The following is a 26628-nucleotide window of genomic DNA, read 5'->3' on the forward strand; positions in this document are numbered from 1 at the left end:
GGGTTTAGCCACAGATTGAAATTGGCAGAAGAAAGAATCAGTGAACTTGAAGATGAGACCATTGAAATGATCCTGTCTGATAAGCAGAAGGAAGGAAGGAAGGAAAAGTGAGCAGAGCCTGTGGACATTATCAAGCATACGAATATATGCATTGTGGGAGTCCCAGAAGGAAAAGAAAGAGAAAGTAACAGAGCAAATATTCAGAGAAACAATGGTTGAAAGAAGAATGAAAGACATGCATATATACATACAAGATGTCAACAAAATCCAAACAGGATAAACCCAAATAGACCCACACTACCACGTATTATAATCAAGCTGTCAAATGCCAAAGATAAAGAGAAAATTCTGAAAGCCACAAGAGAGAAGCAGCATGACTTGCACAAGACAGCCTCAATAAGAGGTTGGTTTCTCAGTGGAGACTGTATGGTGGTGAGGGCACCGCATCATAGTGAATGTGACTAATCCCAGCAAATGGTGTGCTTGGGAGTGGTTGAGATGGGAAATTTATTTTATATCTATGTTCCTACCAAAAATAAAGAATTTTAGAATGAATTGCTAAAGAGACAATGACATAAACGTAATATATAATACAGGAATGGATCTAATAAGGGAGGAGGGAAAACTCAAAAGGCCATTACTGGGACATGTGAAAAAATCAGAGTATAGACCCTAAGGTTTATATCAATATTAAGTTTCTTGAACGTGATAACTACATTTATCAAGGATAAATGATAATTGTTAGATCTATAAGTGATGATCCTTGTTCTTAGGAAATGTACAAGTGTTCAAGAAGCTTGATGTATACAACCTACACTGAAGGGTTCAGAAAATGGATTAATAAATAGGTAGATGGATTGAGAGGTCTATGGGTACATAGAATGATATGACAAATGTGGCAAGATGGGAAAATTGGTGAATCTGCATATTGGGGGGTGGGGAATTGGGGTATGGTGAAGCTCTCTGTAGGGGGTTGGTATTATTTTTCTAGCTTCCTGTAAATTTGAAAGTATTTCAAAATGAACTTTTAAAAAATTAAACATAATAATAAAAGATATTTGCTCAGCAGACGAGCACCTGGTAAGCTGTCCTGCACTAGTGGGCATTAGGGGAATGCAGATCTCCACCATGATGAGGCGCAGCTAAACACCCACTAGAAAAGCTGGAACGGAAGGCAAAGACAGCAACCGAGGGCAAAGGTGGCGAGCAGCTGAAACCTCGTACCTTGCTGGCGGGAAGGAGCAAGGGGGCTGCTCCTTGGTTTACAGTTGAGCTGTTTCTTAGAAAGTTAGCCTTCACTGGCCACACAACCCTGCAATTTGCCGCCTACGTGTTTCCTCCTAGAAGTGAAAACATGTTCTCAAAAGACTTGAACATGAACACTCCCAGCAGCTTAATCCAAAAGATCCAGGATGTAGAAGCAACTGAAATGTCCATCAGCTGGTGAGTGGGTGAACAAACTCCTGCAGCTGGCCGCTGTGTTCTGTGTGATGCTTCTGAGCTGCGTGCCCAGTGCCGAGCGAGTTGGTAGTTTCTCCTCCTTGCTGAGCCGTAGCCCCCCGTACGATTCTCCTGCAGTTGGGTTGTCGTTCACCAGTGGGACACACTGTCGGGCTGCACTGATGGTGAGCGTTGCCAGCCTCTGGGTAGGTGCCTAGAAGCAGAATTTCTGGCCCGTGGGCTGGCCCGGTGAGGCCCCCCTTCCTTTCACAGCCCCCTAGGAAGCAGCGGCTGTGGTCGTCTCTGTCTGGTGGGAGACAGGATTCTCCCTGCATTGGTTCCCAGGGGCTCGTTGTGTCCTCCACTGTCTGATGAGCTTTGAAGAGCCATGACTTCCTAACTTTTCTGGCCTCTTTGGTTACTCAGGCGGGAGCAGTGGTCTTTTGCGACTTTCCAGGCAGGAATCAGCAGCAGAGCTCCACATCCTATGTTCTGATGTGAACATGGTGTCTCAGCTTGCCACGCTGCTCTAGCAAACACCACACAGGGAGTTGACTTAAAGCACGGGAATTGACTGGTTCCGGGCTTAGAGACTAGAGGTCCAAAGTCAAGATACCTGCAAGGCTTGGTTTCTCCCCAGACTAGGGAGCCCTGGGGCTGGCTTGCTGCGGCCCTTGGGGTTCCTTGGCTCGCAGACACGCCTCCCATCAACGCCGAGCTCTCTCCTTGAGCCGGCTCTGCTGGTCCCTCACACACTCGCCGTTCTCTGGCTCCCGACGCCTTCGGGCTTCCCCCACGGGGGTCCTTCTCCGGCCTGAAGCTTCCAGTTCCTTCTCTGTATAAGGCCTCCAGAGATGCAGAGTAAGCCCCCTCGTTCAGCGGGGCCCCTCCTAATTAGAATGGCCATGCCAGGGAGTCAGCTTCAGGGGTAGCTCTCCATCTCCACATGAGGTAGGGGGAAGGGCAGGACATAAGGAACGTGCGAGGACATGCTCGTTAGGCGGCCAGCCCGGGCACTGCCTGGGACACTTGCGCCAGCAGGCACGTTTCCCGGCACGTGCCCCTCCCACTGCCACCTGCCTAGGCTGGCCTTCTGCCCGAGTGGCTTTGCGGAGAGCCCTGCGTTTCTGTGTTCCACAGCCTCCCCACAATCCTTCAGAAGAGTCTAGACGGGGGAGAGCAAGGCTGGCCGTGAGTGCAGACCTGTTGACTAAGTGGCGGAGAACTGGGGCTTGACTCCGTCCTCTCTCCTTTGGTGTACGGCTTGAATTTTTCCACGATCAAAAGCTGTGAAACCACCCACAAGGAGTTGCCCAGTTCCGCTCTGTCGGGGCGGAGGGAGGAGGTGGGGACCTCTGCTTCTTCTGCAGCATTTTATTTCTTTTTAAAAGCGTCACGAGCAGATGTGGGAAGTGTAAACATGCTATCTGGAATGGTAGGAGAGACTGGCGTTCGCTACATTATTCTGTCCACTTCTGAGAGTTTGGAATACCTTTTTTTAAAATTTCGGCAGCCTGGCTGGAGGACTGTCACCAAGCAGGCGGCTGACGCTCCTGCTCCCGTGCCAGGGATGCTTGCCGCGTGCTGGCTCCTTTCTCATTTGGTTTCCACCACCGACCACGGCAAGTCCACCTCGAGAGGCCGAGGCTGGTCACGCGTGGCCACGTTAGTGAGCGGCTCCTTACGTTTGTCAGGTGTCAGGCCACGGAGCGCATCACCGGTCACGCGCCTGGACGATATCTCGAAAAGCAGACCGTCCCCCAAACTGTGTGACCAGCCCACGGCCTGGCATGGCTCTGCCACCCCTGGAGGGAGGTGCCTTTCCTAAGGCCAGCAGGACAAGGCGGGGGCCACACCTGAGCACCCACTCCCAGGAGCCCACACCTGGGGGCCCACACTGAGGACCCACACCTGGGGGTGCACACCTGAGTGCCATACCTGGGGATCCACACCTGGAGCCCAGAGAGGCCAGGCATCTTGCCATAGGCAAGGCAGTGGGCAGGCAGAGTTCTTTTATTTTTTTTTTTTTAAGATTTATTTATTTATTTCTCTCCCATTCCCCCCCCTCCCTGGTTGTCTGTTCTCTGTGTCTATTTGCTGTGTGTTCTTCTTTGTCCGCTTCTGTTGTCGTCAGCGGCACGGGAATCTGTGTTTCTTTTTGTTGCGTCATCTTGCTGCATCAGCTCTCCGTGTGGGCAGCACCATTCCTGGGCAGGCTGCTCTTTCTTTGGCGCTGGGCGGCTCTCCTTACGGGGCGCACTCCTTGTGCGTGGGGCTCCCCTACGCGGGGGACACCCCTGCATGGCACAGCACTCCTTGTGCGCATCAGCACTGCGCATGTGCCAGCTCCACACGGGTCAAGGAGGCCTGGGATTTGAACCACGGACCTCCCATGTGGTAGACGGACGCCCTAACCACTGGGCCAAGTCCACCGCCCAGGCAGAGTTCTTTTTAAGCAACACAGGGAATTCTTCCAGCAATATGAATTCACATTGCCACAGGCACTCAGATTTTCTTACTAAGTCCTAGGCCATTCAATGTCCGGTTTCCAAGATTTGGTGGTTATTTATTACGTAACAGGCACCAGGTGCTTTTGTGGGTGTCGGTGGGTCTAAATTTACAGTGATTGGGCAGGGGAGAAGGATAGGTGGAGTGCAGCGGGGTCTCGAAGTGGAAATGCTCTCAGGGGCACCCGTTAATTGGTCCCGATTAGATCTGGTCTTGGGCAGCCCAGGGATGTAACTGGGTAAACAGGCTTCGTTCTGCCAAGGCTCTCCCAGCATGCCAGTGTGTGGCATCCGTCTGGGCACAGTCAGGTGGTGTTCTGGATTTGTCACCAGACAGCTGCTGGACGGTGGGTTGTTCTCTGAGCCGTCCCCGGTCCTGCTCCAGTGACCGGTTTCGGTCAGTGCGTGCCTTGCTGTGGACTGAACCCAGAGTCCTCAACTGGGTCCGCCTCTCAAGGTCCTCTGTACCTACCACGTGGCCACACCCTCCCATGAACAAAGAGGAAACTGCGCTCCTCCAGGCGCCCAGTGCCTCCCTGACTGCCGGCTTCGTCCCCCGTCCCCATGTGGGGCTCGCCGGTCCTGGGCTCCCCCCCACCCCACCCCCCCGGCAGCACACTGCCCTCCTGTGGAGGAGGAAGGGAGAGCAGCTGGCCTTGTCCCCTGCAGCACACTGCCCTCTTGTGGAGGAGGAAGGGAGAGCAGCTGGCCTGGTCCCTGGCAGCACACTGCCCTCTGGTGGAGGAGTAGGGGAGAGCAGCTGGCCTTGTCCCCTGCAGCACACTGCCCTCCTGTGGAGAAGGAGGGGAGGGCAGCTGGCCTTGTCCCCTGCAGCACACTGCCCTCCTGTGGAGGAGGAGGGGAGAGCAGCTGGCCTCCGCCCCTGGCAGCCACTGCCCTCTTGTGGAGGAGGAGGGGAGAGCAGCTGGCCTCAGCCCCTGGCAGCACACTGCCCTCTTGTGGAGGAGGAAGGGAGAGCAGCTGGCCTTGTCCCCCATCCCCATTTGGGGCTCGCTTGGCCCTGGACTTCCCCTGCAGCACACTGCCCTCTTGTGGAGGAGGAGGGGAGAGCAGCTGGCTTCATCCCCCATCCCCATGCGGGGCTCGCGGGGCCCTGGAACTCCCCCACCCCCCCATAGCACACTGCCCTCTTGTGGAGGAGGACGGAAGGGCAGCTGGCCTCGGCCCCTGGCAGCACACTGCCCTCTGGTGGAGGAGGAGGGAAGAGCAGCTGGCCTTGTCCCTGGCAGCACACTGCCCTCTTGTGGAGGAGGAAGGGAGAGCAGCTGGCCTGGTCCCTGGCAGCACACTGCCCTCTGGTGGAGGAGTAGGGGAGAGCAGCTGGCCTTGTCCCCTGCAGCACACTGCCCTCCTGTGGAGGAGGAGGGGAGGGCAGCTGGCCTTGTCCCCTGGCAGCACACTGCCCTCCCGTGGAGGAGGAGGGGAGGGCAGCTGGCCTTGTCCCCTGCAGCGCACTGCCCTCTTGTGGAGGAGGAAGGGAGAGCAGCTGGCCTTGTCCCCTGGCAGCACACTGCCCTCTGGTGGAGGAGTAGGGGAGAGCAGCTGGCCTGGTCCCTGGCAGCACACTGCCCTCCTGTGGAGGAGTAGGGGAGAGCAGCTGGCCTGGTCCCTGGCAGCACACTGCCCTCCTGTGGAGGAGGAGGGAAGGGCAGCTGGCTTTGTCCCTGGCAGCACACTGCCCTCTTGTGGAGGAGGAGGGGAGAGCAGCTGGCCTTGTCCCTGGCAGCACACTGCCCTCTTGTGGAGGAGGACGGAAGGGCAGCCGGCCTCATCCCCTGGCAGCACACTGCCCTCCTGTGGAGGAGGAGGGGAGAGCAGCTGGCCTTGTCCCCCATCCCCATGTGGGGCTCGCTTGGCCCTGGACTCCCCCTGCAGCACACTGTCCCCTTGTGGAGGAGGAGGGGAGAGCAGCTGGCCTCGTCCCCCTACAGCACACTGCCCTCTTGTGGAGGAGGACGGGAGAGCAGCTGGCCTCGGCCCTGGCAGCCACTGCCCTCTGGTGGAGGAGGAGGGGAGAGCAGCTGGCCTTGTCCCTGGCAGCACACTGCCCTCCTGTGGAGGAGGAGGGAAGGACAGCTGGCCTTGTCCCCTGGCAGCACACTGCCCTCTGGTGGAGGAGGAGGGGAGAGCAGCTGGCCTCGTCCCCTGCAGCACACTGCCCTCTTGTGGAGGAGGAGGGGAGAGTAGCTGGCCTTGTCCCTGGCAGCCACTGCCCTCTGGTGGAGGAGGAGGGAAGAGCAGCTGGCCTCGGCCCCTGGCAGCACACTGCCCTCTGGTGGAGGAGGAGGGGAGAGCAGCTGGCCTTGTCCCTGGCAGCACACTACCCTCCTGTGGAGGAGGAGGGGAGGGCAGCTGGCCTTGTCCCCTGGCAGCACACTGCCCTCTTGTGGAGGAGGAGGGGAGAGCAGCTGGCCTTGTCCCCTGGCAGCACACTGCCCTCTTGTGGAGGAGGAGGGGAGAGCAGCTGGCCTCGTCCCTGGCAGCACACTGCCCTCTGGTGGAGGAGGAGGGGAGAGCAGCTGGCCTTGTCCCTGGCAGCACACTGCCCTCTTGTGGAGGAGGACGGAAGGGCAGCTGGCTTTGTCCCTGGCAGCACACTGCCCTCTTGTGGAGGAGGAGGGGAGAGCAGCTGGCCTTGTCCCCTGCAGCACACTGCCCTCTTGTGGAGGAGGAGGGGAGAGCAGCTGGCCTCGGCCCCTGGCAGCACACTGCCCTCCTGTGGAGGAGGAAGGGAGAGCAGCTGGCCTCGTCCCCTGGCAGCACACTGCCCTCTTGTGGAGGAGGAGGGGAGAGCAGCTGGCCTCGTCCCCTGGCAGCACACTGCCCTCTTGTGGAGGAGGACGGAAGGGCAGCTGGCCTCGGCCCCTGGCAGCACACTGCCCTCTTGTGGAGGAGGAAGGGAGAGCAGCTGGTCTTGTCCCCCATCCCCATGTGGGGCTCGCTTGGCCCTGGACTCCCCCTGCAGCACACTGTCCTCTTGTGGAGGAGGAGGGGAGAGCAGCTGGTCTTGTTCCTGGCAGCACACTGCCCTCTTGTGGAGGAGGACGGAAGGGCAGCCGGCCTCATCCCCTGGCAGCACAATGCCCTCCTGTGGAGGAGAAGGGGAGAGCAGCTGGCCTTGTCCCCCATCCCCATGTGGGGCTCGCTTGGCCCTGGACTCCCCCTGCAGCACACTGTCCCCTTGTGGAGGAGGAGGGGAGAGCAGCTGGCCTCGTCCCCCTACAGCACACTGCCCTCTTGTGGAGGAGGACGGGAGAGCAGCTGGCCTTGTCCCTGGCAGCACACTGCCCTCTTGTGGAGGAGGGGAGAGCAGCTGGCCTTGCCCCTGGCAGCACACTGCCCTCTTGTGGAGGAGGAGGGGGGAGCAGCTGGCCTCGTCCCCTGGCAGCACACTGCCCTCTTGTGGAGGAGGAGGGGAGAGCAGCTGGCCTCGTCCCCTGGCAGCACACTGCCCTCTTGTGGAGGAGGACGGAAGGGCAGCTGGCCTCGGCCCCTGGCAGCACACTGCCCTCTTGTGGAGGAGGAAGGGAGAGCAGCTGGTCTTGTCCCCCATCCCCATGTGGGGCTCGCTTGGCCCTGGACTCCCCCTGCAGCACACTGTCCTCTTGTGGAGGAGGAGGGGAGAGCAGCTGGTCTTGTTCCTGGCAGCACACTGCCCTCTTGTGGAGGAGGACGGAAGGGCAGCCGGCCTCATCCCCTGGCAGCACAATGCCCTCCTGTGGAGGAGAAGGGGAGAGCAGCTGGCCTTGTCCCCCATCCCCATGTGGGGCTCGCTTGGCCCTGGACTCCCCCTGCAGCACACTGTCCCCTTGTGGAGGAGGAGGGGAGAGCAGCTGGCCTCGTCCCCCTACAGCACACTGCCCTCTTGTGGAGGAGGACGGGAGAGCAGCTGGCCTTGTCCCTGGCAGCACACTGCCCTCTTGTGGAGGAGGGGAGAGCAGCAGGCCTTGCCCCTGGCAGCACACTGCCCTCTTGTGGAGGAGGAGGGGGGAGCAGCTGGCCTTGTTCCTGGCAGCACACTGCCCTCTTGTGGAGGAGGAGGGAAGAGCAGCTGGCCTCGGCCCCTGGCAGCACACTGCCCTCTGGTGGAGGAGGAGGGGAGAGCAGCTGGCCTTGTCCCCTGCAGCACACTGCCCTCCTGTGGAGGAGGAAGGGAGAGCAGCTGGCCTTGTCCCCTGCAGCACACTGCCCTCCTGTGGAGGAGGAGGGGAGAGCAGCTGGCCTCAGCCCTGGCAGCCACTGCCCTCTGGTGGAGGAGGAGGGGAGATCAGCTGGCCTCGGCCCCTGGCAGCACACTGCCCTCTGGTGGAGGAGGAGGGGAGAGCAGCTGGCCTTGTCCCCTGCAGCACACTGCCCTCCTGTGGAGGAGGACGGGAGAGCAGCTGGCCTCAGCCCCTGCAGCACACTGCCCTCAGGTGGAGGAGGAGGGAAGGGCAGCTGGCCTTGTCCCTGGCAGCACACTGCCCTCTTGTGGAGGAGGAAGGGAGAGCAGGTAGCCTTGTCTCCCATCCCCATGTGGGGCTCACTTGGCCCTGGACTCCCCCTGCAGCACACTGTCCCCTTGTGGAGGAGGAGGGGAGAGCAGCTGGGCTCGTCCCCCTACAGCACACTGCCCTCTTGTGGAGGAGGAGGAGAGAGCAGCTGGCCTTGTCCCCTGGCAGCACACTGCCCTCAGGTGGAGGAGGAGGGGAGAGAGGCTGGCCTTGTCCCTGGCAGCACACTGCCCTCTTGTGGAGGAGGACGGAAGGGCAGCTGGCTTTGTCCCTGGCAGCACACTGCCCTCTTGTGGAGGAGGAGGGGGGAGCAGCTGGCCTTGTCCCTGGCAGCACACTGCCCTCAGGTGGAGGAGGAGAGGAGAGCAGCTGGCCTTGTCCCTGGCAGCACACTGCCCTCTTGTGGAGGAGGAGGGAAGGGCAGCTGGCTTTGTCCCTGGCAGCACACTGCCCTCTTGTGGAGGAGGACGGGAGAGCAGCTGGCCTTGTCCCTGGCAGCACACTGCCCTCAGGTGGAGGAGGAGGGGAGAGCAGCTGGCCTTGTCCCTGGCAGCACACTGCCCTCTTGTGGAGGAGGAGGGAAGGGCAGCTGGCTTTGTCCCTGGCAGCACACTGCCCTCTTGTGGAGGAGGACGGGAGAGCAGCTGGCCTTGTCCCTGGCAGCACACTGCCCTCAGGTGGAGGAGGAGGGGAGAGCAGCTGGCCTTGTCCCTGGCAGCACACTGCCCTCTTGTGGAGGAGGACGGCAGGGCAGCTGGCCTTGTCCCTGGCAGCACACTGCCCTCTTGTGGAGGAGGAGGGGAGAGTAGCTGGCCTTGTCTCCCATCCCCATGTGGGGCTCACTTGGCCCTGGACTCCCCCTGCAGCACACTGTCCTCTTGTGGAGGAGGAGGGGAGAGCAGCTGGCCTCGTCCCCCTACAGCACACTGCCCTCTTGTGGAGGAGGACGGAAGGGCAGCTGGCCTTGTCCCTGGCAGCACACTGCCCTCCTGTGGAGGAGGAGGGGAGAGTAGCTGGCCTTGTCCCCCATCCCCATGTGGGGCTCACTTGGCCCTGGACTCCCCCTGCAGCACACTGTCCTCTTGTGGAGGAGGAGGGGAGAGCAGCTGGCCTTGCCCCTGGCAGCACACTGCCCTCTTGTGGAGGAGGAAGGGAGAGCAGCTGGCCTTGTCCCCCATCCCCATTTGGGGCTCGCTTGGCCCTGGACTTCCCCTGCAGCACACTGCCCTCTTGTGGAGGAGGAGGGGAGAGCAGCTGGCTTCATCCCCCATCCCCATGCGGGGCTCGCGGGGCCCTGGAACTCCCCCCCCCCCCCATAGCACACTGCCCTCTTGTGGAGGAGGACGGAAGGGCAGCTGGCCTCGGCCCCTGGCAGCACACTGCCCTCTGGTGGAGGAGGAGGGAAGAGCAGCTGGCCTTGTCCCCTGGCAGCACACTGCCCTCTTGTGGAGGAGGAAGGGAGAGCAGCTGGCCTGGTCCCTGGCAGCACACTGCCCTCTGGTGGAGGAGTAGGGGAGAGCAGCTGGCCTTGTCCCCTGCAGCACACTGCCCTCCTGTGGAGGAGGAGGGGAGGGCAGCTGGCCTTGGCCCCTGGCAGCACACTGCCCTCTGGTGGAGGAGGAGGGGAGAGCAGCTGGCCTTGTCCCCTGCAGCACACTGCCTTCTGGTGGAGGAGGAGGGGAGAGAGCTGGCCTTGTCCCTGGCAGCACACTGCCCTCCTGTGGAGGAGGAGGGGAGAGCAGCTGGCCTCGGCCCCTGGCAGCACACTACTCTCTTGTGGAGGAGGAAGGGAGAGCAGCTGGCCTTGTCCCCTGGCAGCACACTGCCCTCCTGTGGAGGAGGAGGGGAGAGCAGCTGGCCTCGGCCCTGGCAGCCACTGCCCTCTGGTGGAGGAGGAGGGGAGAGCAGCTGGCCTGGTCCCTGGCAGCACACTGCCCTCTTGTGGAGGAGGAGGGGGGAGCAGCTGGCCTCGTCCCCTGGCAGCACACTGCCCTCCTGTGGAGGAGGAGGGGAGAGCAGCTGGCCTCGTCCCTCATTCCCATGCGGACTCGCCTGGCCCTGGCCTCCTGGGGCAGCACCCTGCCCTCTTGTGGAGGAGGACGGGGAGTGGCAGTCTCTGCTGCAGCCCTTGTCAGAGCTCAGGCCCTGGGCGTGTCTGAGGCAGGTGCAGCACTGCCTGAAGCCAGGTGGCCTGACCTGGAGCATGGCGGCGGGCCGTAGTGGGCCGGTGAGTGCCTGCCTCTGCCCCCTGTGGCTTCTCTCCCTGCCGGTCCTCTGGGGTGCCCTTTCTAGGGTCTCCTTTCACATCTCAAAGCTGGTCCTCTAAAGTGAGACCAGCTCTCCCCTTGGAGGAAGGGGCCCACCAGAGCCTGCTTTCTAGACTGTGGGGGCAGAAGCCGGGTGCCGCCTTCTGCCGTGAGCTGAGCTGCAGCCCTGATGCACACGCCTGCGCGTGGAGAGGCATGGGTGTGTGCTTCAGAGGCACGTTTGTGTGTGTGCATAGACACGCACACCGCCTTGTGTGACACATGATAGTGTAGCAAGGCCATTCGGTGGTAGCCGTGGCTTTTCTCCTTCTCATAATACACTATGGAATAAAGGTTTTATTGATAAACGGATTTGCAGCACACTTTAGCAAGTGCTGCTCTTTCTAGATGGCAGTTTCCCCCAAGGTTTTAGGAAGCCAGTACTTCACTAGAAGTGTTGCAGTCATTTGAAGTAAATATTTCTCAGTATAATGGTATATAGGAACTTTTCCAAACGTCCTTTTCTTTAAAACTTTTGTGCAAATTTTTGTTTGTTTTGGGCTTTTTTTTTTTTTAATTTTTTTTTTTATTGACTTTGTAATAATATTACATTAAAAATATATATGTGAGGTCCCATTCAACCCCACCCCCCCCACCCCCCCTCTCCCCCCCCCAACAACACTCGTTCCCATCATCATGACACATACATTGGATTTGGTAAGTACCTCTTTGGGCACCTCTGCACCTCATATACATTGGTTCACATCATGGCCCATACTCTCCTCCATTCCATCCAGTGGGCCCTGTGAGGATCCACGATGTCCGGTGATCACCCCCGAGGCGCCATCCAGGGCAGCTCCACGTCCCAAATACGCCCCCACCTCTCATCTCTTCCTGCCCTTCCCCATACCCATCGTCCACCATGTCCACTTTTCCCAATCCAATGCCACCTCTTCTATGTGGACATTGGATTGGTTGTGTCCATTGCACCTCTATGTCAAGAGGAGGCTCAGATTCCACATGGATGCTGGCTGCAATCCTCCCATTTTCAGTTGTAATCACTCTAGGCTCCATGGTGTGGTGATTGTCCTTCTTCAACTCCATCTTAGCTGAGTGTGGTAAGTCCAATAAATCAGATTGTAGGTGCTGGAGTCTGTTGAGGCTCAGGACCTGGCTATCACATTATCAGTCCAGAGATTCAAATCCCCTAACTATATCTTAAACCCCAACGTTAACTGCACCTCCAGCAGATTAGTATGAAAGTCTTATGAAGGGAGATCCCATCTGAGTCCAGATTCATCACACATAAACACCATTTCCAGAGAGGGGCCATCTGCCCTGGTAGTTAACCCCATCGGCCATGACCATAACTCTCATGGGTCTCTTTAGCCCTCAAAGGAACCAATATCTGGGGGTTGTATCTGCTTTATCTGTCTCTCTGACTCTGCTCAGTTGTGCATGAGGGCAAACCTTCTGCCAGCCTCCAGACTCTTTTTTAGAAACTCGTAGCCATATAAACTCATTTCTCCTTTCCATTTCCCCCTTACTTTAGGTCAAACAGCATTTTAAAGTCATGTTATTTTATGTAGACATGGATATTCTGCTGATCCGCATTGAACCTTCCATATAAGGTCCTTTTCCAGTTGCATCATCAGTTGGTATTTGATAGTGGTCCCTCGTTGCCAGGGAGACTCATCCCCGGGTGTCATGTCTGTTTTGGGCTTTTTTGAGTTCTGCTTTTTGCAGAAAGCTGCAGTTTGTGCGATATGTCATATCTGATCTGTGCTTTTAAAAACCTTATTTTGAAATAACATCATACTTACAAGACAGTTGCAAAAATGATGCAAAAACCCATGCAGAGAGCTCCTACATACCCCCTACCTGGCTACCCGGGGCCAACACCTTGGAACATTGGGCCGCATTTGCCTACTCCTCGGTCCATCGTCGGTGTGTCTGGCTGTGTGATCTCCTGTGTAGCTCTGCTTTTCTGTGCGTGTCTGTTAATGCCTCGAGGTGCGCCGTGTCGCGTGCAGCAGGGAGCTAACATCTTGCTCTTGCCGTAGAGACGTGCTGGGAGGAGGCGTGGTGGGTGCTGTGGGTTGAATTCCCAAGCGAGTGCAGGGCTGGGGCAGTGGGGCCCAGCGCTTGCGGGGGGAGGGGGGTACCCCACAGCAGCTGGCTCAGCTGTCTTCTCTCTCCCTCCAGACTAGCCCAGGCACGGAGCCGAGAGGAGAGCCCGGGAGCCCCGCGGGAGCCCCCCGGGCTGGGCCAGGCCGGGCCCTGTGACTCCACGCGTGCCCGGGACACGCCGGAGCTGCCGCGGGCGGGCGCGGGCCCGGCGGGGACGCCCCCTCGCCCCCTGCCTGCCCCCGACGAGGACGCGCCGCCGGAGCTGGCCCTGCGCCCGTGCGGGCGCGCCGAGGACGCCTGGGGGGCGGGCGCGCCCCGCGCCAGGGGTCCTGCCCCGCAGAGGCCGCCGCCGCCCCGGCGCGAGCCCAGGGGGCCCCGCGCCCCGGACGGTCCCGCAGCCGCGCTGAACGCGTGCCTGAGCCGCCTGTCGCTGTCGCCCAGCCCCTGCGCCCTGGCGGAGAAGCAGGCCTGCCCGCCGGCGGAGGAGGCCGCGGGCTGCCCCCCGCCAGCAGCACCCTCGCCGCCCCGGTGCCAGCAGCTGCGCGAGGCCGCCATGGAGACCTCGCGGTCGCCCTCTCCCCAGTTCGCACCCCAGAAGCTGACGGACAAGCCGCCCCTGCTCCTCCAGGACGAGAGTTCCACCAGGTACTGCCCCGGGCGGCCCACCCGCCCTCCTGATGCGCGCTGCCTCCCGTGGGCAGGGCCGCCTTACTGCGGAGGTGCTCAGCGGCCGTTCCCGGGCGGGCCCGACGGCGCCCTGCCCCCACACTGTGCCAAACGGTGCCCTGCGCCCACGCCGTGCCAAACGGCGTCCTGCGCCCACGCCGTGCCAAACGGCGCCCTGCGCCCACGCCGTGCCAAACGGCATCCTGTGCCCACGCCCTGCCCGACGGCGCCCTGCCCCCACACTGTGCCAAACGGTGCCTTGCGCCCACACTGTGCCCGACTGCGTCCTGCGCCCACGCTGTGCCCGACGGCGCCCTGCCCCCACACCGTGCCAAACGGCGCCCTGCCCCCACATTATGCCAAACGGCGCCCTGCCCCCACACCGTGCCAAACGGTGCCCTGCGCCCACACTATGCCAAACGGCGTCCTGCGCCCACGCCCCGCCCGACAGCGTCCTGCCCCCACACTGTGCCCGATGGCGCCCTGCTCTCACACTGTACTCGACGGCGCCCTGCTTCCACACTGTGCCAAATGGTGCCCTGCTCCCACACTGTGCCCAGTGGTGCACCAAATGGTGCCCTGCTCCCACACTGTGCCCAGTGGTGCACCAAATGGTGCCCTGCTCCCACACTGTGCCCAGTGGTGCACCAAATGGTGCCCTGCTCCCACACTGTGCCAAATGGGGCCCTGTTCCTACACTGTGCCAGATGGCACCCTGCCCCAAACGCCAGGCCGGACAGCGCTGTGCCCACACACTGTGCCCTGCCCCATCGTCGGGCCCGACGGCGCCCTGCCTCCACGCCTGGAAAGCTCTGTGTTGATGAGCCTCATTGGCCTGGCCCCCTCTGACTGTGGGTCAGAGCAGGGTGACCGAGTGCTCCCAGACCCGGGCGTTGCTAGCGGATCTTCCATTCCTAGGTGCGCCCTCTCCAGCCTCTTGCTCTTCCCTGAGGGGGCTTCCAGGGTCCCTCCGGCTCCTTTTGAAAACATCTGGAAAAAAGGAATGTGTCGTCGTCAAGTTCCCTGACCGCAGAGCCCACGGGTTCCCTTTTGCAGCTGCGATCCCGTGTGCCGGGTGTGAAACACCGGGAGGTGGGGTGCAGGCCTCCCAGCTGCAGATGCCCAAGCACAGGGGGACGCGCCTGGCCCGGCGGGGACAGGTCCGCCCCTAGCAGAAGGGGTTCCCCGGGCCCTGCGAGTGTGCCCCGGCATCCCCAGGCGTGCCCCAGCGCAACCCGGGAAGCCCTGCCTGCGCGTGCCCGCGGCCAGGCTGTGGGAAACGCCTGTCCACTGCAGGTGTCCCCTCCGGCGGGAACTATACCTCAGTGGGCTTTGTCCAGATGTGCATTACTGCAGCAAACAATAAAAACCCATCCCTCCTCACACCCCCGAGCACACGGCAGCGACCCCCGTAGGCTCCCGGAGGGCTGTGGGCGCAGCGGCGTTCGAGGACGGGGGGCGCTTGGGCCGCTACTCGGGGACCCAGGTTAGGGCGGAGGGGGCTTGGTTAGGGTGCAGGGCGCTTGGCGGCCTCACGCCCCCGAGCGCGTGTGAAGGGGCCGGGGGTCTCGAGTGTCGGGCGGCTCGCGGGCTGCGTGGGCGTCTGCGCCCGCCGTGAGCCCGCCCTCCAGCCCCGGGCCCTTCTCCCTCCAGGATCGAGCGGGTGATGGAGAACAACACGACGGTGAAGATGGTTCCCATCAAGATCGTGCACTCAGAGAGCCAGCCCGAGAAGGAGAGCCGGCAGGGCCTGGCCCGCGCCGCCGAGCCGCCCGCGCTGCCCCGCGGCCTCGAGAGGGACCAGATCAAGACGCTCAGCACCTCGGAGCAGTCCTACTCGCGCTTCTGCGTCTACACCCGGCAGGGCGCCGAGCCCGGGGCGCGGCCGGGCCAGCCCCGTGCCCCCGGCCCCCGGGCGCCCGCCCCCAGGGACGGCCGCGCCTCCCCGCCCGCGCCCGGCCCCGGCGAGGCGGCGGGGAGGAGCGCCGAGGACCTCAAGTCGGAGGAGCTGGCCCGGGAGATCGTGGGCAAGGACAGGTCGCTGGCCGAGGTGCTGGGCCCCAGGGCGCGCGGCCGCACCGCCATGGACCTGATGGAGGGCATCTTCCCCAAGGACGCGCAGCTCCTCGAGGAGGCTCAGCAGCGCCGGAAGCTGCTGCCCAAAGGCGCTTCCCCGCGGGCCGCCGAGGAGCGGTGAGTGCAGCCGCCCGGGCCTGCCTGCCCTGCGCGGCCTGTCGGGACGGGGCGGGCGCCCCCTGCACCGTGACCCCGGGGCAGGTGTTCCCAGGGGCAGGCCCGGGGCTAGGACGTGTTGGCTCCTTTAGGGTTCAAGGCCCGCAGCGCTGGAGGTGACCTTGGGGCCAGGAAGGACGTGGAGGGGCCGCTGCGGCCCCTGAGCTCGCTTGGCTTGAGGCCAGGGTGGTTTCGAGGGGACGCTGGCCAGCTCTGGAGACATCCTGGCTGACTTGCGTGGGCGTGGGTGCTCTTGGCATTGGGGGGTGAGGCCCGGGAGGCTGCTTACAGCTGCCCCTGCAGCCCCCAGCGTGGCCCCGGCCCGGCAGGCCCCAGCGCGGCCCCTGCAGCCCCCAGCGCGGCCCCTGCCCCGGCAGCCCCCAGCGCGGCCCCTGCAGCCCCCAGTGCAGCTCCTGCAGCCCCCAGCGCGGCCCCTGCCCCGGCAGCCCCCAGCGTGGCTCCTGCAGCCTCCAGCGCGGCCCCTGCCCCGGCAGCACCCAGCACGGCCCCTGCCCCGGCAGCCCCCAGCGCGGCCCCTGTAGCCTCCAACGCGGCCCCTGCCCCGGCAGCCCCCAGCCCAGCCCCTGCCCCGGCAGCCCGCAGCGCGGCCCCGGCAGCCCCCAGCGCGGCCCCTGCAGCCCCCAGCGCAGCCCCTGCAGCCCCCAGCGCGGCCCCTGCCCCGGCAGCCCCCAGCGTGGCTCCTGCAGCCTCCAGCGCGGCCCCTGCCCCAGCAGCACCCAGCACGGCCCCTGCCCCGGCAGCACCCAGCGCGGCCCCTGCCCCGGCAGCCCCCAGCGCGGCCCCTGCAGCCTCCAACGCGGCCCCTGCCCCGGCAGCCCCCAGCCCAGCCCCTGCCCCTGCAGCCCCCAGCGCAGCCCCTGCAGCCCCCAGCGCGGCCCCTGCCCCGGCAGCCCCCAGCGTGGCTCCTGCAGCCTCCAGCGCGGCCCCTGCCCCGGCAGCACCCAGCGCGGCCCCTGCCCCGGCAGCACCCAGCGCGGCCCCTGCCCTGGCAGCCCCCAGCGCGGCCCCGGCAGCCCCCAGTGCGGCCCCTGCCCCGGCAGCCCCCAGCGCGGCCCCTGCAGCCCCCAGCGTGGCCCCTGCCCCGGCAGCCCCCAGCGCGGCCCCGGCAGCCCCCAGCGCGGCCCCTGCAGCCCCCAGCGCGGCCCCTGGTCCGATTCAGCAGAGCTGCAGGAAGGAGGCCTGCGGTTAGGCTGAAGGCTGTGTGGGCTGCAGTGTTGTGAACAGAGTTCTATTTTTCCTGGTACACGACTGGCCAGTCGTGCTTGCTAGTTTTAGCAACGACACCTTTAGACTCTCCTCCACCTGTAATTTGATGGCAGGGGTGGGTGTGGTGCCAGCTTCTGTGCCATCTAACAAGCCCAGATGGCACAGGGACATGGATGTAGCTGGCAGGGCTTGGCGTGCCAGTGGAAGGAAGCAAGGAGAAGGACGACGAGCCGACTGCTGTGGGGGCCCTGTGGTAGGGGTGGGGCGGCAGGTGGACAGCCGACCCCCGTGGGGCCCCTGTGGGGGGGTGGGGCCCCTGTGGGGGGGTGGGGTGGCGGGCGGGCGGGCCGGCCCCCGTGGGGGCCCCGTGGGGGCGGTGGGGCGGCAGGTGGACAGCCGACCCCCGTGGGGGCCCTGTGGGGGGGTGGGGCGGCGGGCGGGCGGGCCGACCCCCGTGGGGGCCCTGTGGGGGGGGTGGGGCGGCAGGTGGACAGCCGACCCCCGTGGGGCCCCTGTGGGGGGGTGGGGCCCCTGTGGGGGGGTGGGGCGGCGGGCGGGCGGGCCGGCCCCCGTGGGGGCCCCGTGGGGGCGGTGGGGCGGCAGGTGGACAGCCGACCCCCGTGGGGGCCCTGTGGGGGGGTGGGGTGGCGGGCGGGCGGGCCGACCCCCGTGGGGGCCCTGTGGGGGGGGTGGGGCGGCAGGTGGACAGCCGACCCCCGTGGGGGCCCTGTGGGGGGGGTGGGGCGGCAGGTGGACGGGCCGACCCCCGTGGGGGCCCTGTGGGGGGGGTGGGCGGCAGGTGGACCGGCCGACCCCCGTGGGGGCCCTGTGGGGGGGTGGGGCGGCGGGCGGGCGGGCCGACCCCCGTGGGGGCCCTGTGGGGGGGTGGGGCGGCAGGCAGGGCGTCCTGCGCACAGCTCCCAGCACCGCCCTCGCTGTCCTTCAGACGCCAGGCCCTGGAAAACCCGTGCAGCCGTGGGCATTCCTGCTTGCCCCCCCTTCGCCCTTGCTCAGCCCTCTGTTCACGGGCTTCATACAGGAACGCTTGGCACGGCCCCCTTAGGTCTCACCTCGCCACAGGCCTTCCTTTCGCGGCCCCGTCTCCCAGGATGTGTGTGCCCGAGCCCAGAGCTCGCCTGGCTGACGGGAGCGCTGCGTCTTTCCCCAGGAAGGAGGAGCCGAGCGCGCCGGCCCTGCTCCTCACCACCACCTCCACCTACTACAGCACGTCGGCCCCCAAGGCGGAGCTGCTGATCAAGATGAAGGACCTGCAGGAGCAGCAGGCCTCCGAGGAGTATCCCGGAGGCGACCTGGGCCATGACCTGTCAGTGAAGAAGGTAGGAAGTGGGCATCCGGGCCGGGCCACGGCGGCGCTCGCTGTGCCTTCCCGCGGGGCCGGGGGCTTAAGCGTCCACTCTTGCGCCGATGGGGCGGTGGGCTGCTGGCGACGGCCTCTGCATTTCCTCCTCCGGCTCCGCTCTTGGGCGTCTGTTTATATCGAGACCCGATAAACGAGCACCGCTCTCTTTCCTTTGAAGTGCCGCAGATACGTCCCTTCTGCCCCAACAGAAACCCAGCGGGGCTGACGGTGTGGCCTTCTGCAGGCCGCAGATCTTTTTGGAATATCAGGTTCGAATATCTGCAACCAGATTATCGTGAGAGCCACAGGGGGGACTGAACGTGTTCTCCAGCCTCGAGGCAGGCCGCTCGCTCAGCTCCCAGGGCGTGCCACCTGGGTCCTCGGGAACCCGGCCGTAGGCTGGCCAAGCCCTTCTCTGCGGGGGCTGACTTAGAGGACAGGTCAGCAGGCAGGTGCTCCAGTGAATGCACAGTGGGGGCGGCAGCCCGCGGCGCGCAGGCCGAGCCCACCGCCACCTCCGGTATTCCTAAGGTTTGGTTGGCACAGGCCGCGCTCCTTCCTTCGCGCACCACCTGGGGCTGCTGGCACGCCACAGAGGCAGAGCTGAGTGGTGGTGACGGAATGTAGTCTGTGGAGCCCGCAGTCTTTAGCCTGACCTTCACGGGCAAACTTCCCCATCCTCGGGTGACAAGGAAGTGAAGATGAGGGGTGGGGAGTAGGAAGAGCTCTGGGGAGATGCTCCTGGAGCGATGGGGCAAGAAGCTCCGCAGGTTGGTGGGCAGGGCCTGGCAGTGCACAGCACAGCAGGTGACAGGGTCCTGGGGTAGGGGCTGCTGGGGCTGCCAAGAGGCAGCAGAGCCCGGTGGCTGCAGGTGCACTGGTGAGCACAGGAGGCAGGGTCAGAACGGGACTCGGGGCTGCCTCGTGGGTGCTGCTTGCAGAGGTCGTGGTAGGCATGGAGCCAGTGCTCTCTGTGCCGGGATCCGGTAAGATCAGTTTAAAGCTCCACAGTGGGTCAGCTGGCCCGACCTGTGGCATCTGGACAATCACCTGGCTTCACAGGAAGCACTTAGCAGAATCGAGGGACAGAATTGTCAGAGAAAGGCGGGGTCAGATGATAACGTGGTTTCTCAGTGGCTAAAAGTTTATTTGATCTATACAACTTTTAACAGTTCAAGAAAAGCAGGCAACAAGTAAGTTTAAATAAAACGTAAGAATGAATAAAGTTGAACTGAGAAAGCGATGACATACAAAGTTTCCCACCCCCCACCGGGAAGATTCTGGAGCCCTTAATCGAAAGCAGATGCTGTTTGGCCACCTCGGGTGTGTACGTGTTGTAAAATGGACTATGATTTTATTCGCCTCCATACTTGCCCTGTCTTGGATAGCTCCAGAAACCCTCCACAAAAATGTCAATATTTTGCAAAGGAAGAAAACCGCAGGGAGAGGTCACGAAGGGGAGAGCGAGAGTTTTTTCAAGAATGTTCAATGAAAAGGCTTCACAGAGAAAAAAAGAGTACATAAGAGTGGTGCAAAAATGAGTACGTAAAATTTTTGACATTAGATCTAGCTGTTGCAAATGAAATTTAGGCTTACTCAAAGTAAGAGAGATGTTTATCTCAGTATCTTAAAAAGCACCTTGGTATCAATTAAAAATAAAAGTTAATAAAGCTCCAAACACCCAGCATTCTCCTCCTGCTGAGCAAAACCCTGTTGGCACTCCCGCAAAGCTGAGGAAGGGGACGTTTATTTACTCTACAGGAACAAGGAGGAACCACGTTCATGGTAAGCTTCATTTACATTAAAAAGGAGTTGAAATAGCACTAGAGAGCTTAAGGCGCATCAGCAGTTCAGGTGCAGTTATTTTTAAAACATTAAAACAAATTCTTTCTTTGGAACACTATAGAAAATACGTTATAACTTGCTGTTTTTAAAAAATGTTTATGACGATCCTTTTTAGCACTTAGTAAATTCCCTACGTTAGGAAATCACAAAAATGTAACACATGCGTGTGAAAACATTTCAAAATGTTTGAAGTATGTTGACAAAGAGAATTGTTCTCCTTCCTATGTTCTGGAATGGTCAGTTCTCAGTCCTGGTTCAGGCGGTGCCTCGTGCCTGGCACTGAAATGAAAATAAGTGGAGTCTGGCAGCTGGTCCAGCCAGCTGCCTTCAGGGTCAGCCAGACCGCCCTTCTGGTTACACGGTACAGGGAATTTATTTAACTAAAAAGAGTAATGGGGTGAGGGGATGTAAACCTGACCATCAAAATAATGAACAACACTTTCTGATGAGGCCTGAATCCCGCTGTGGTTAAGTAGGGTCTGGCGTTTACTAAAACAAGGCAGTCCGTACTTCAGGAGCCACTGGCTTCGCCCTGGACGTCATGGAAATAGCACTTTCTGCTCTGTGAATACTCCGGGGTCTTGACTTTGCCTAACCTGGGAAAGCGAGGGAACCGGCATTTACGAACTGTTTTCTGTAGACCTAGTATTACAAAAGGGCCGTCTAGGAAACTACGGAAATTTGTTTTCCCCAGCAAGCTCTTTGCAAAGGATTATGTCAAAAGTCTATGTATCATATATTAGTGATTGAAAAAATACCACTGGCTGATTCCAAGTACGCTGGAGAAGCTGCCCGAGAAGAAATATTGTGACCCAGAGTAAAGGGAAAATTACTTTCAGCATAGGAGTGATAGCTTTTTGGTTCAAGGCACTAACCAGGGAAATGAAAAGTAAGGTTTGGGGACTTGGGGCTTTACAGAGGCCCCCTCTCTCTGTGGCTCAGGGGACCCCATTTGCTGCATTTTGGTGGCATTTTCTCTTTCTTTTTGCAAAGAATCAACAATTTTCCAGTTTTTCTCCTGAAACCAGGAAACACTTACAATTTGGACGGTTTTAATTTAAGCTGCATGCTCGATAGGGAGAAGCCAGTCTTCTCAAGTGCGCCCCGTTCTTTCCCCTGGAAAGCACACCTTGGTGAAGCTCACCTCATCTGTGTGGCCTCGGGAGGTGCCCGTGGCCGGGCTCGCCAAAAGCGCTGCAGGTCACCAGGCTCCAGCAAGCCAGGGTGCTGGCTCGCCTCCGACCACCCAGCCCTTCCCACCCGCTTCAGTGGAGTTACGATTTCAGGTCCCGGAACCTTTGTTCGGCAGTTTCAGCACCATCAGCCAGAGCTATAAATCCCTTCTGAGGCTCTGTGCCCTTAGCGCCTCGGTGGTTCTTTTCTTCTCCTGCTTGATCTGACCAACGGGGAAGGGCCGTGCTCCCTTCTCCCTTCCTCCCAGCAGCCACAAGCCGATGGCGTCGCCGCTGCACACCAACGCGGAGCCTTGTGAGAGGAGGGGGCGGTGCAGGGGGCTCCGTGAGGCCGTGACTGGCAGCCGACTCTGCTCCCTCTAACGCAGGGTTCTGACAGAGGAGTCCAAGAGCTCGGACTGAAATTCAAGAGCGTTGCCCTTGTGGGGCCGTGCGGGCGCAGGTGCAATGTATTTATCAAATAACCCGCAGTGCAGTGTGGACTTAGTGAGCGTCCGGGGTTTTCACCTGCCCGGCACAGGGGACCGTGGGACAGCCCAGGCTGAGACCCCTGCCTGCCCGTTTTCCTTCCCACGTTTCACACCACCAGCTGCACGTGGATTGGACACCCCCGGGTGGTGCGTTTCTTAGAAGCCCCGAGTACCAAGTCAGTCCACCTCTGCCTGAAGCTAGAAGGCCAGAGAAGCTCTTAGAGCCAGGGCAGCTCTGGGCGATGCCCAGCAGGTTGAGCCGTGAGGGTCTCTCGGGAGGCCCCGGTAGGGCTGGCGGGTTGAAGCTGGGAATCCCGGAGGGCTGTGGGCTTCCCTGCAACCCGGGGCCGAGCTCAGGCCCAAAACAGAGGCCTCAGCCCCCTGGGGGACAGGGAGCACTGCCCAGGGTCTCGGCCAGGGGAGCGGGGAGAGGACACATCATGGCTGTCAAGCCGCTTGCCGTTTTGTTTTTTTTTTTTTTAAAGATTTATTTATTTATTTATTTAATTCCCTTCCCCTCCCCTCCCCCGGTTGTGTGTTTTCTGTGTCTTTTTGCTGCGTCTTGTTTCTTTGTCGTCAGCGGCACAGGAAGTGTGGGCAGCGCCATTCCTGGGCAGGCTGCTCTTTCTTTCGCGCTGGGCGGCTCTCCCTATGGGTGCACTCCTTGCGCGTGGGGCTCCCCTACGCGGGGGACACCCTTGCGTGGCAGGGCACTCCTTGCGCGCATCAGCACTGCGCATGGGCCAGCTCCACACGGGTCAAGGAGGCCCGGGGCTTGAACCGCGGGCCTCCCATGTGGTAGACGGACGCTCTAACCACTGGGCCAAACGCTTGCCGTTTTAATCTTCGGCCAGCAAGGATAACCCACGGCACGTTGAGCCAGCAGGAGGCAGTCCCCAGGTCAGGGCTCAGATCTTCCGAATTCTGGTCCCGAAACACCAGAAGGAGCTTCTCCTAAAAAACATGGGACATCGGCCACTGGAGGGCTCATGTGCGGTCAGGCCAGGACACTGCATGTGTGGTCAGCTCGCTCTGCTGCTGCCCGGGCTCTCCATGGGCAGGGCTGCTTCCCGCGTGGTCGCAGCGCATGAAACGAGGGCCACTGCTCCTCGGCTCGCGGGCGTGCTCCCAGGGCTGAGCGCACGCCCGGCTCCTGTTCTCTTCACGTCGGTCCTGGGGGCGGGGCCTCCTGGGACCCTGGTTTACGCTAGGACACCGTCCTGAAGCGTTGGCCCTGGACATGTGCCTTGCCGCTAAGCGGTGCGGGCTCCCAAGGGGCCGGAGGTTGTAAACCGCCCTGAGCAAGGGAGAGATTCCAAGGCTGCGGTGGGCACAGTCGCGTTGCTTGTCACGAAGTGAGAGTTAGGAGCCCTGCTCGGGCTGTAGCGCAGACCAAACCTCCGTTTTGTGTTCTGTACCTGCGCATGATTAAACCCAGGTGATGCGCTGGCCTCCCGAGGGACACGCGGTGGGCAGGCTGATGGGGCCGCGCCTGCGTGGCGCAGGGTCCTGGTGATGAACCGGCCTGTGCGCGGTGCTAGGAGGAACGCCGTGACTTCCCTGGCCCCTCAGCTCCCCTGGCTCAGCAGCGTGTGTCTGGGCAGACGATGTGTCGCCATCTGCTGCAGGCTCGTTAGAAGGTGGTTTTCCGGGGTGACTTGGACCCCTCGTACTCCTTGTGAGCTGCCCGGAGAGGAGGACGAGCTGCCTCTTTGTCACAGATCTGACCAAACGCAGGATGATGGCTAACTTTGAAAGGTTTCATACGTTCATTTTTAATTTTTGCTCAGATAAAAGTTAGTCTTTTTTTTTTTTTTTGCATGGGCACATTGACATTGGGTTAGACGACTTTTTTTATTTTGTAAGATTTTATTATTATTTATTTATTCCCCACCCCCGTTGTCTGCTCTCTGTGTCTATTTGCTGTGTGTTCTTCTGTGTCTGCTTGCATTCTTGTCAGTGGCGCCCAGAATCTGTCTCTTTTTGTTGCAGCATCTTGTTGTGTCAGCTCTCTGTTGTGTGCGGCACCATTCCTGGGCAGGCTGCACTTTTTTTGCACTGGGCGGCTTTCCTTATGGGGTGCACTCCTTGCGCGTGGGGCTCCCCTACATGGGGGACACTCCTGCGTGGCACGGCACTCCTTGCGCGCATCAGCACTGCGCGTTGGCCAACTGCACACAGGGCAAGGAAGCCCTGGGTTTGAACCCTGGACCTCCCATGTGGTAGGTGGATGCTCTATCTGTTGAGCCAAATCCGCTTCCCTAGAGTAGAAGACTTTTAAGTTCATTGACATCCCTTTGTCCTAAGTCTTAGTTGCTAATTATCTGAAAAAGATGTACAGTTTGGTCATAGAATTTACTACTGATCATAGACACAATTTCTGGACTCGTAAGTATTTAGATTGGAGGCTCTCAAGGCAGGAAGCAGTTTTTAAGGTCCCGTGAGTCTTAAAAACTGTGGTTCTGCTGCAGGGCTGTAGTCAGGAGCCCCAAGGGGCCGTAACAGAAAGGCAGAGAGGGCCCTGCCAGGATGGAGGAGGCCTGTTTGCTTTAAGGGGAACGGGAGCCAGTGTTAGCCGGGGGTCGTGATCTGTCCCCTAATCTTAGAAATCTTGCCCTGGGCGGCGTGGAGAGGCCCCGCTGACGCCCGTTTCCTCGGTCTCGCCCGCAGCAGGAGCTGATCGAGAGCATCAGCCGCAAGCTGCAGGTGCTGCGGGAAGCCCGCGAGAGCCTGCGCGAGGACCTCCAGGCCAACAGCGCGCTCGGCGACGAGGTGGAGGCCGTTGCCAAGCGCATCTGCAAGCCCAACGAGTTCGACAAGTTCCGCATGTTCATCGGGGACCTGGACAAAGTGGTGAACCTGCTGCTGTCACTGTCGGGCCGCCTGGCGCGCGTGGAGAACGCCCTCAACAACCTGGACGACAGCACCTCTCCCGGAGACCGGGTCCGTAGAGCCGTGGCGTCCCCGGGCAGGGGGGCGGGGCGCGGTGCAGGGAAGTGCGGTCCTCGAGGCGGGCCAAGGTCAGCGCCGCCATCCACCTCGGAGCACAAGACGCGGTGGAAACGCCGCATGCACCGGTGGGGGTGATGGCACAGTTAGGTCATGACGCGCTCACAGCTGTCTTGAAAGCGTCACGAGCATGTCTGACTTCTCTCCCTTTCATTAGTCGTGTGACTTGGGACATTTCCTCAAAGGTCTGTATTTCAGATTTCTTTTTAATGGATAAAATCAGGGGAGTGTCATATCTACCTCAAAAGGTTGCTGAGATTAAGTTAAGAGGAGGTGAAACATTTCATTTACTTCTCGGCACATAGCCCTTCCAAATGATCATTGTTGCCGTTAATGAAACACGCTATCTTCTTTATAGGAGAAGTGGGAAAAGCAGCCCCCCCTTATTCCATGTGAGGAGTTTCAGGGTGCACAGAGAGCTCTCCCGCAGCTTGGCTTTGAAACTTGCTCTTCTCCACGGCTTCCGTCAGGAACTTGACCCTTAAACACACGGAAAGCTTGCAGGAGAACTGGGCTCGGGGCCCTGTTGCCCGCGCATTAGGGCCGGTACTGCGTTCTGCTCCTTCTGCCATCTCTGACAGATTTATCCAAAAGATTCGTTATATAGAAGAAAGAAAAGAGCCGAAATCGGAAAAGGTATCTGAAAGGAAAGAACATAAGCAGGAAAGAGAGAAGCGTGTGTGTGTAATTACAAAGGTAAAAGATGAGTAAGGTGGAAAAAGAGGATTGTCTTTGCACCTGTCAGTTCAGCTAGTTTTCCGTCCATCCTTCCCTTGTGGCTCACAGAATTGGCAAAGACTTACAATATTGGGGTGACCCAAGGAACCATGGCAGGGGGCTGCTTGCGGTGCTCCTGCGTGCCCTGTGGGGGTCCACCGTACAGGAGGGGAACCCGAGCCCAGCGGGCAAAGTCCTGGAGCCCCTTAGCTGCTCACAGCCGCCCTGTGCCACGTGGGGCACAGGGCAGAGGCCTGGAGCCTGTGGAAGGCGGCGGGCACGTGCTCTTCCTCCAGCCGTGCCTACAGCGGGATTGGGGTCCCCGGGCCACGTCTCTAGAGCCAGCTGTGCCTGTTCCTTCGGGTGGAGCTCACCCTGCCCTCTTTCACAACAGTCGGGGCCTTGGTTCCACGCGCACCCGGAGAGCAAGGCGGTCCTCGGGAAGGGCCCGTTTGCTTGCTGAGGACGGAGCACCCTGCGACGGTGCCGGCAGGCCACAGGCTCGGAAGGCTTGTGCCACCACGGGCCCTTCCTGGGAGCGTGGCACCGGGGAAACTTCTGGTTTTCCTGGCTCTTATGCCGATGACAAGAACCAGCCTTGAGTGAGCCTTTGGTGCGTCTGGCCTTCGGCCAAGCGCTGCCACGGGTGGTCCTCGGTGAGCTCCCGTGGCACAGCCGTGACGCGGCCGAGGGGCTGCCCTGGCGCCCGTGCAACCCGGCGTTCAGGCTCGTAGCCGGGTGCCCGGCACCCCCCAGCCTGCACTTGAAGACATTTGGTGACTCCGTCTGCTAAATGTTCTCCTTAAACTTTGAGTTTGTGCAGCAGGAGTGGGAGGTCCCAGGCAGCCCCTGTTTTGGGGGTGGAGCCGACCATGCCCCCCACAGCAGGCCCTTGTGAGAGACGAGGGGGCTGGCCGCAGGCCCCTCACCCTACCTCTCCCCTGGCCACCCCTCACCCTCCCGAGGCCGCGGCTGCACACATCCTCGCCCTCCTCCTCCTGCCAGAAGGTTTGGAAATCCCCGGGAATCTTTGGAATACCGTCTATTTCACGGCATTGTCGTCTAAAGGGCT

The 26628-nt window shown here is 60.9% G+C and overlaps 1 protein-coding gene across 2 annotated transcripts in view; it reads left to right on the forward strand.

Annotated features, from left to right (window-relative positions):
• Nucleotides 1–26628, forward strand: part of LOC131277185 (protein Shroom2) — a 75501-nt gene that overhangs the window by 45644 nt on the left and 3229 nt on the right. Inside the window, exons 3-6 of one of the 2 annotated variants that reach the window (XM_058291304.2) lie at nucleotides 12913–13482; nucleotides 15157–15696; nucleotides 18131–18299; nucleotides 24501–24773. In XM_058291304.2, coding sequence (XP_058147287.1) covers nucleotides 13391–13482; nucleotides 15157–15696; nucleotides 18131–18299; nucleotides 24501–24773 — 1074 coding nt within the window. In that variant the 5' untranslated portion in view covers nucleotides 12913–13390. The remainder of the gene's footprint in view (nucleotides 1–12912; nucleotides 13483–15156; nucleotides 15697–18130; nucleotides 18300–24500; nucleotides 24774–26628) is intronic. The other variant, XM_058291305.2, reaches the window with a different exon arrangement.

The sequence above is a fragment of the Dasypus novemcinctus genome, chromosome X (assembly GCF_030445035.2).
Source record: "Dasypus novemcinctus isolate mDasNov1 chromosome X, mDasNov1.1.hap2, whole genome shotgun sequence".
NCBI lineage: Eukaryota > Metazoa > Chordata > Mammalia > Cingulata > Dasypodidae > Dasypus > Dasypus novemcinctus.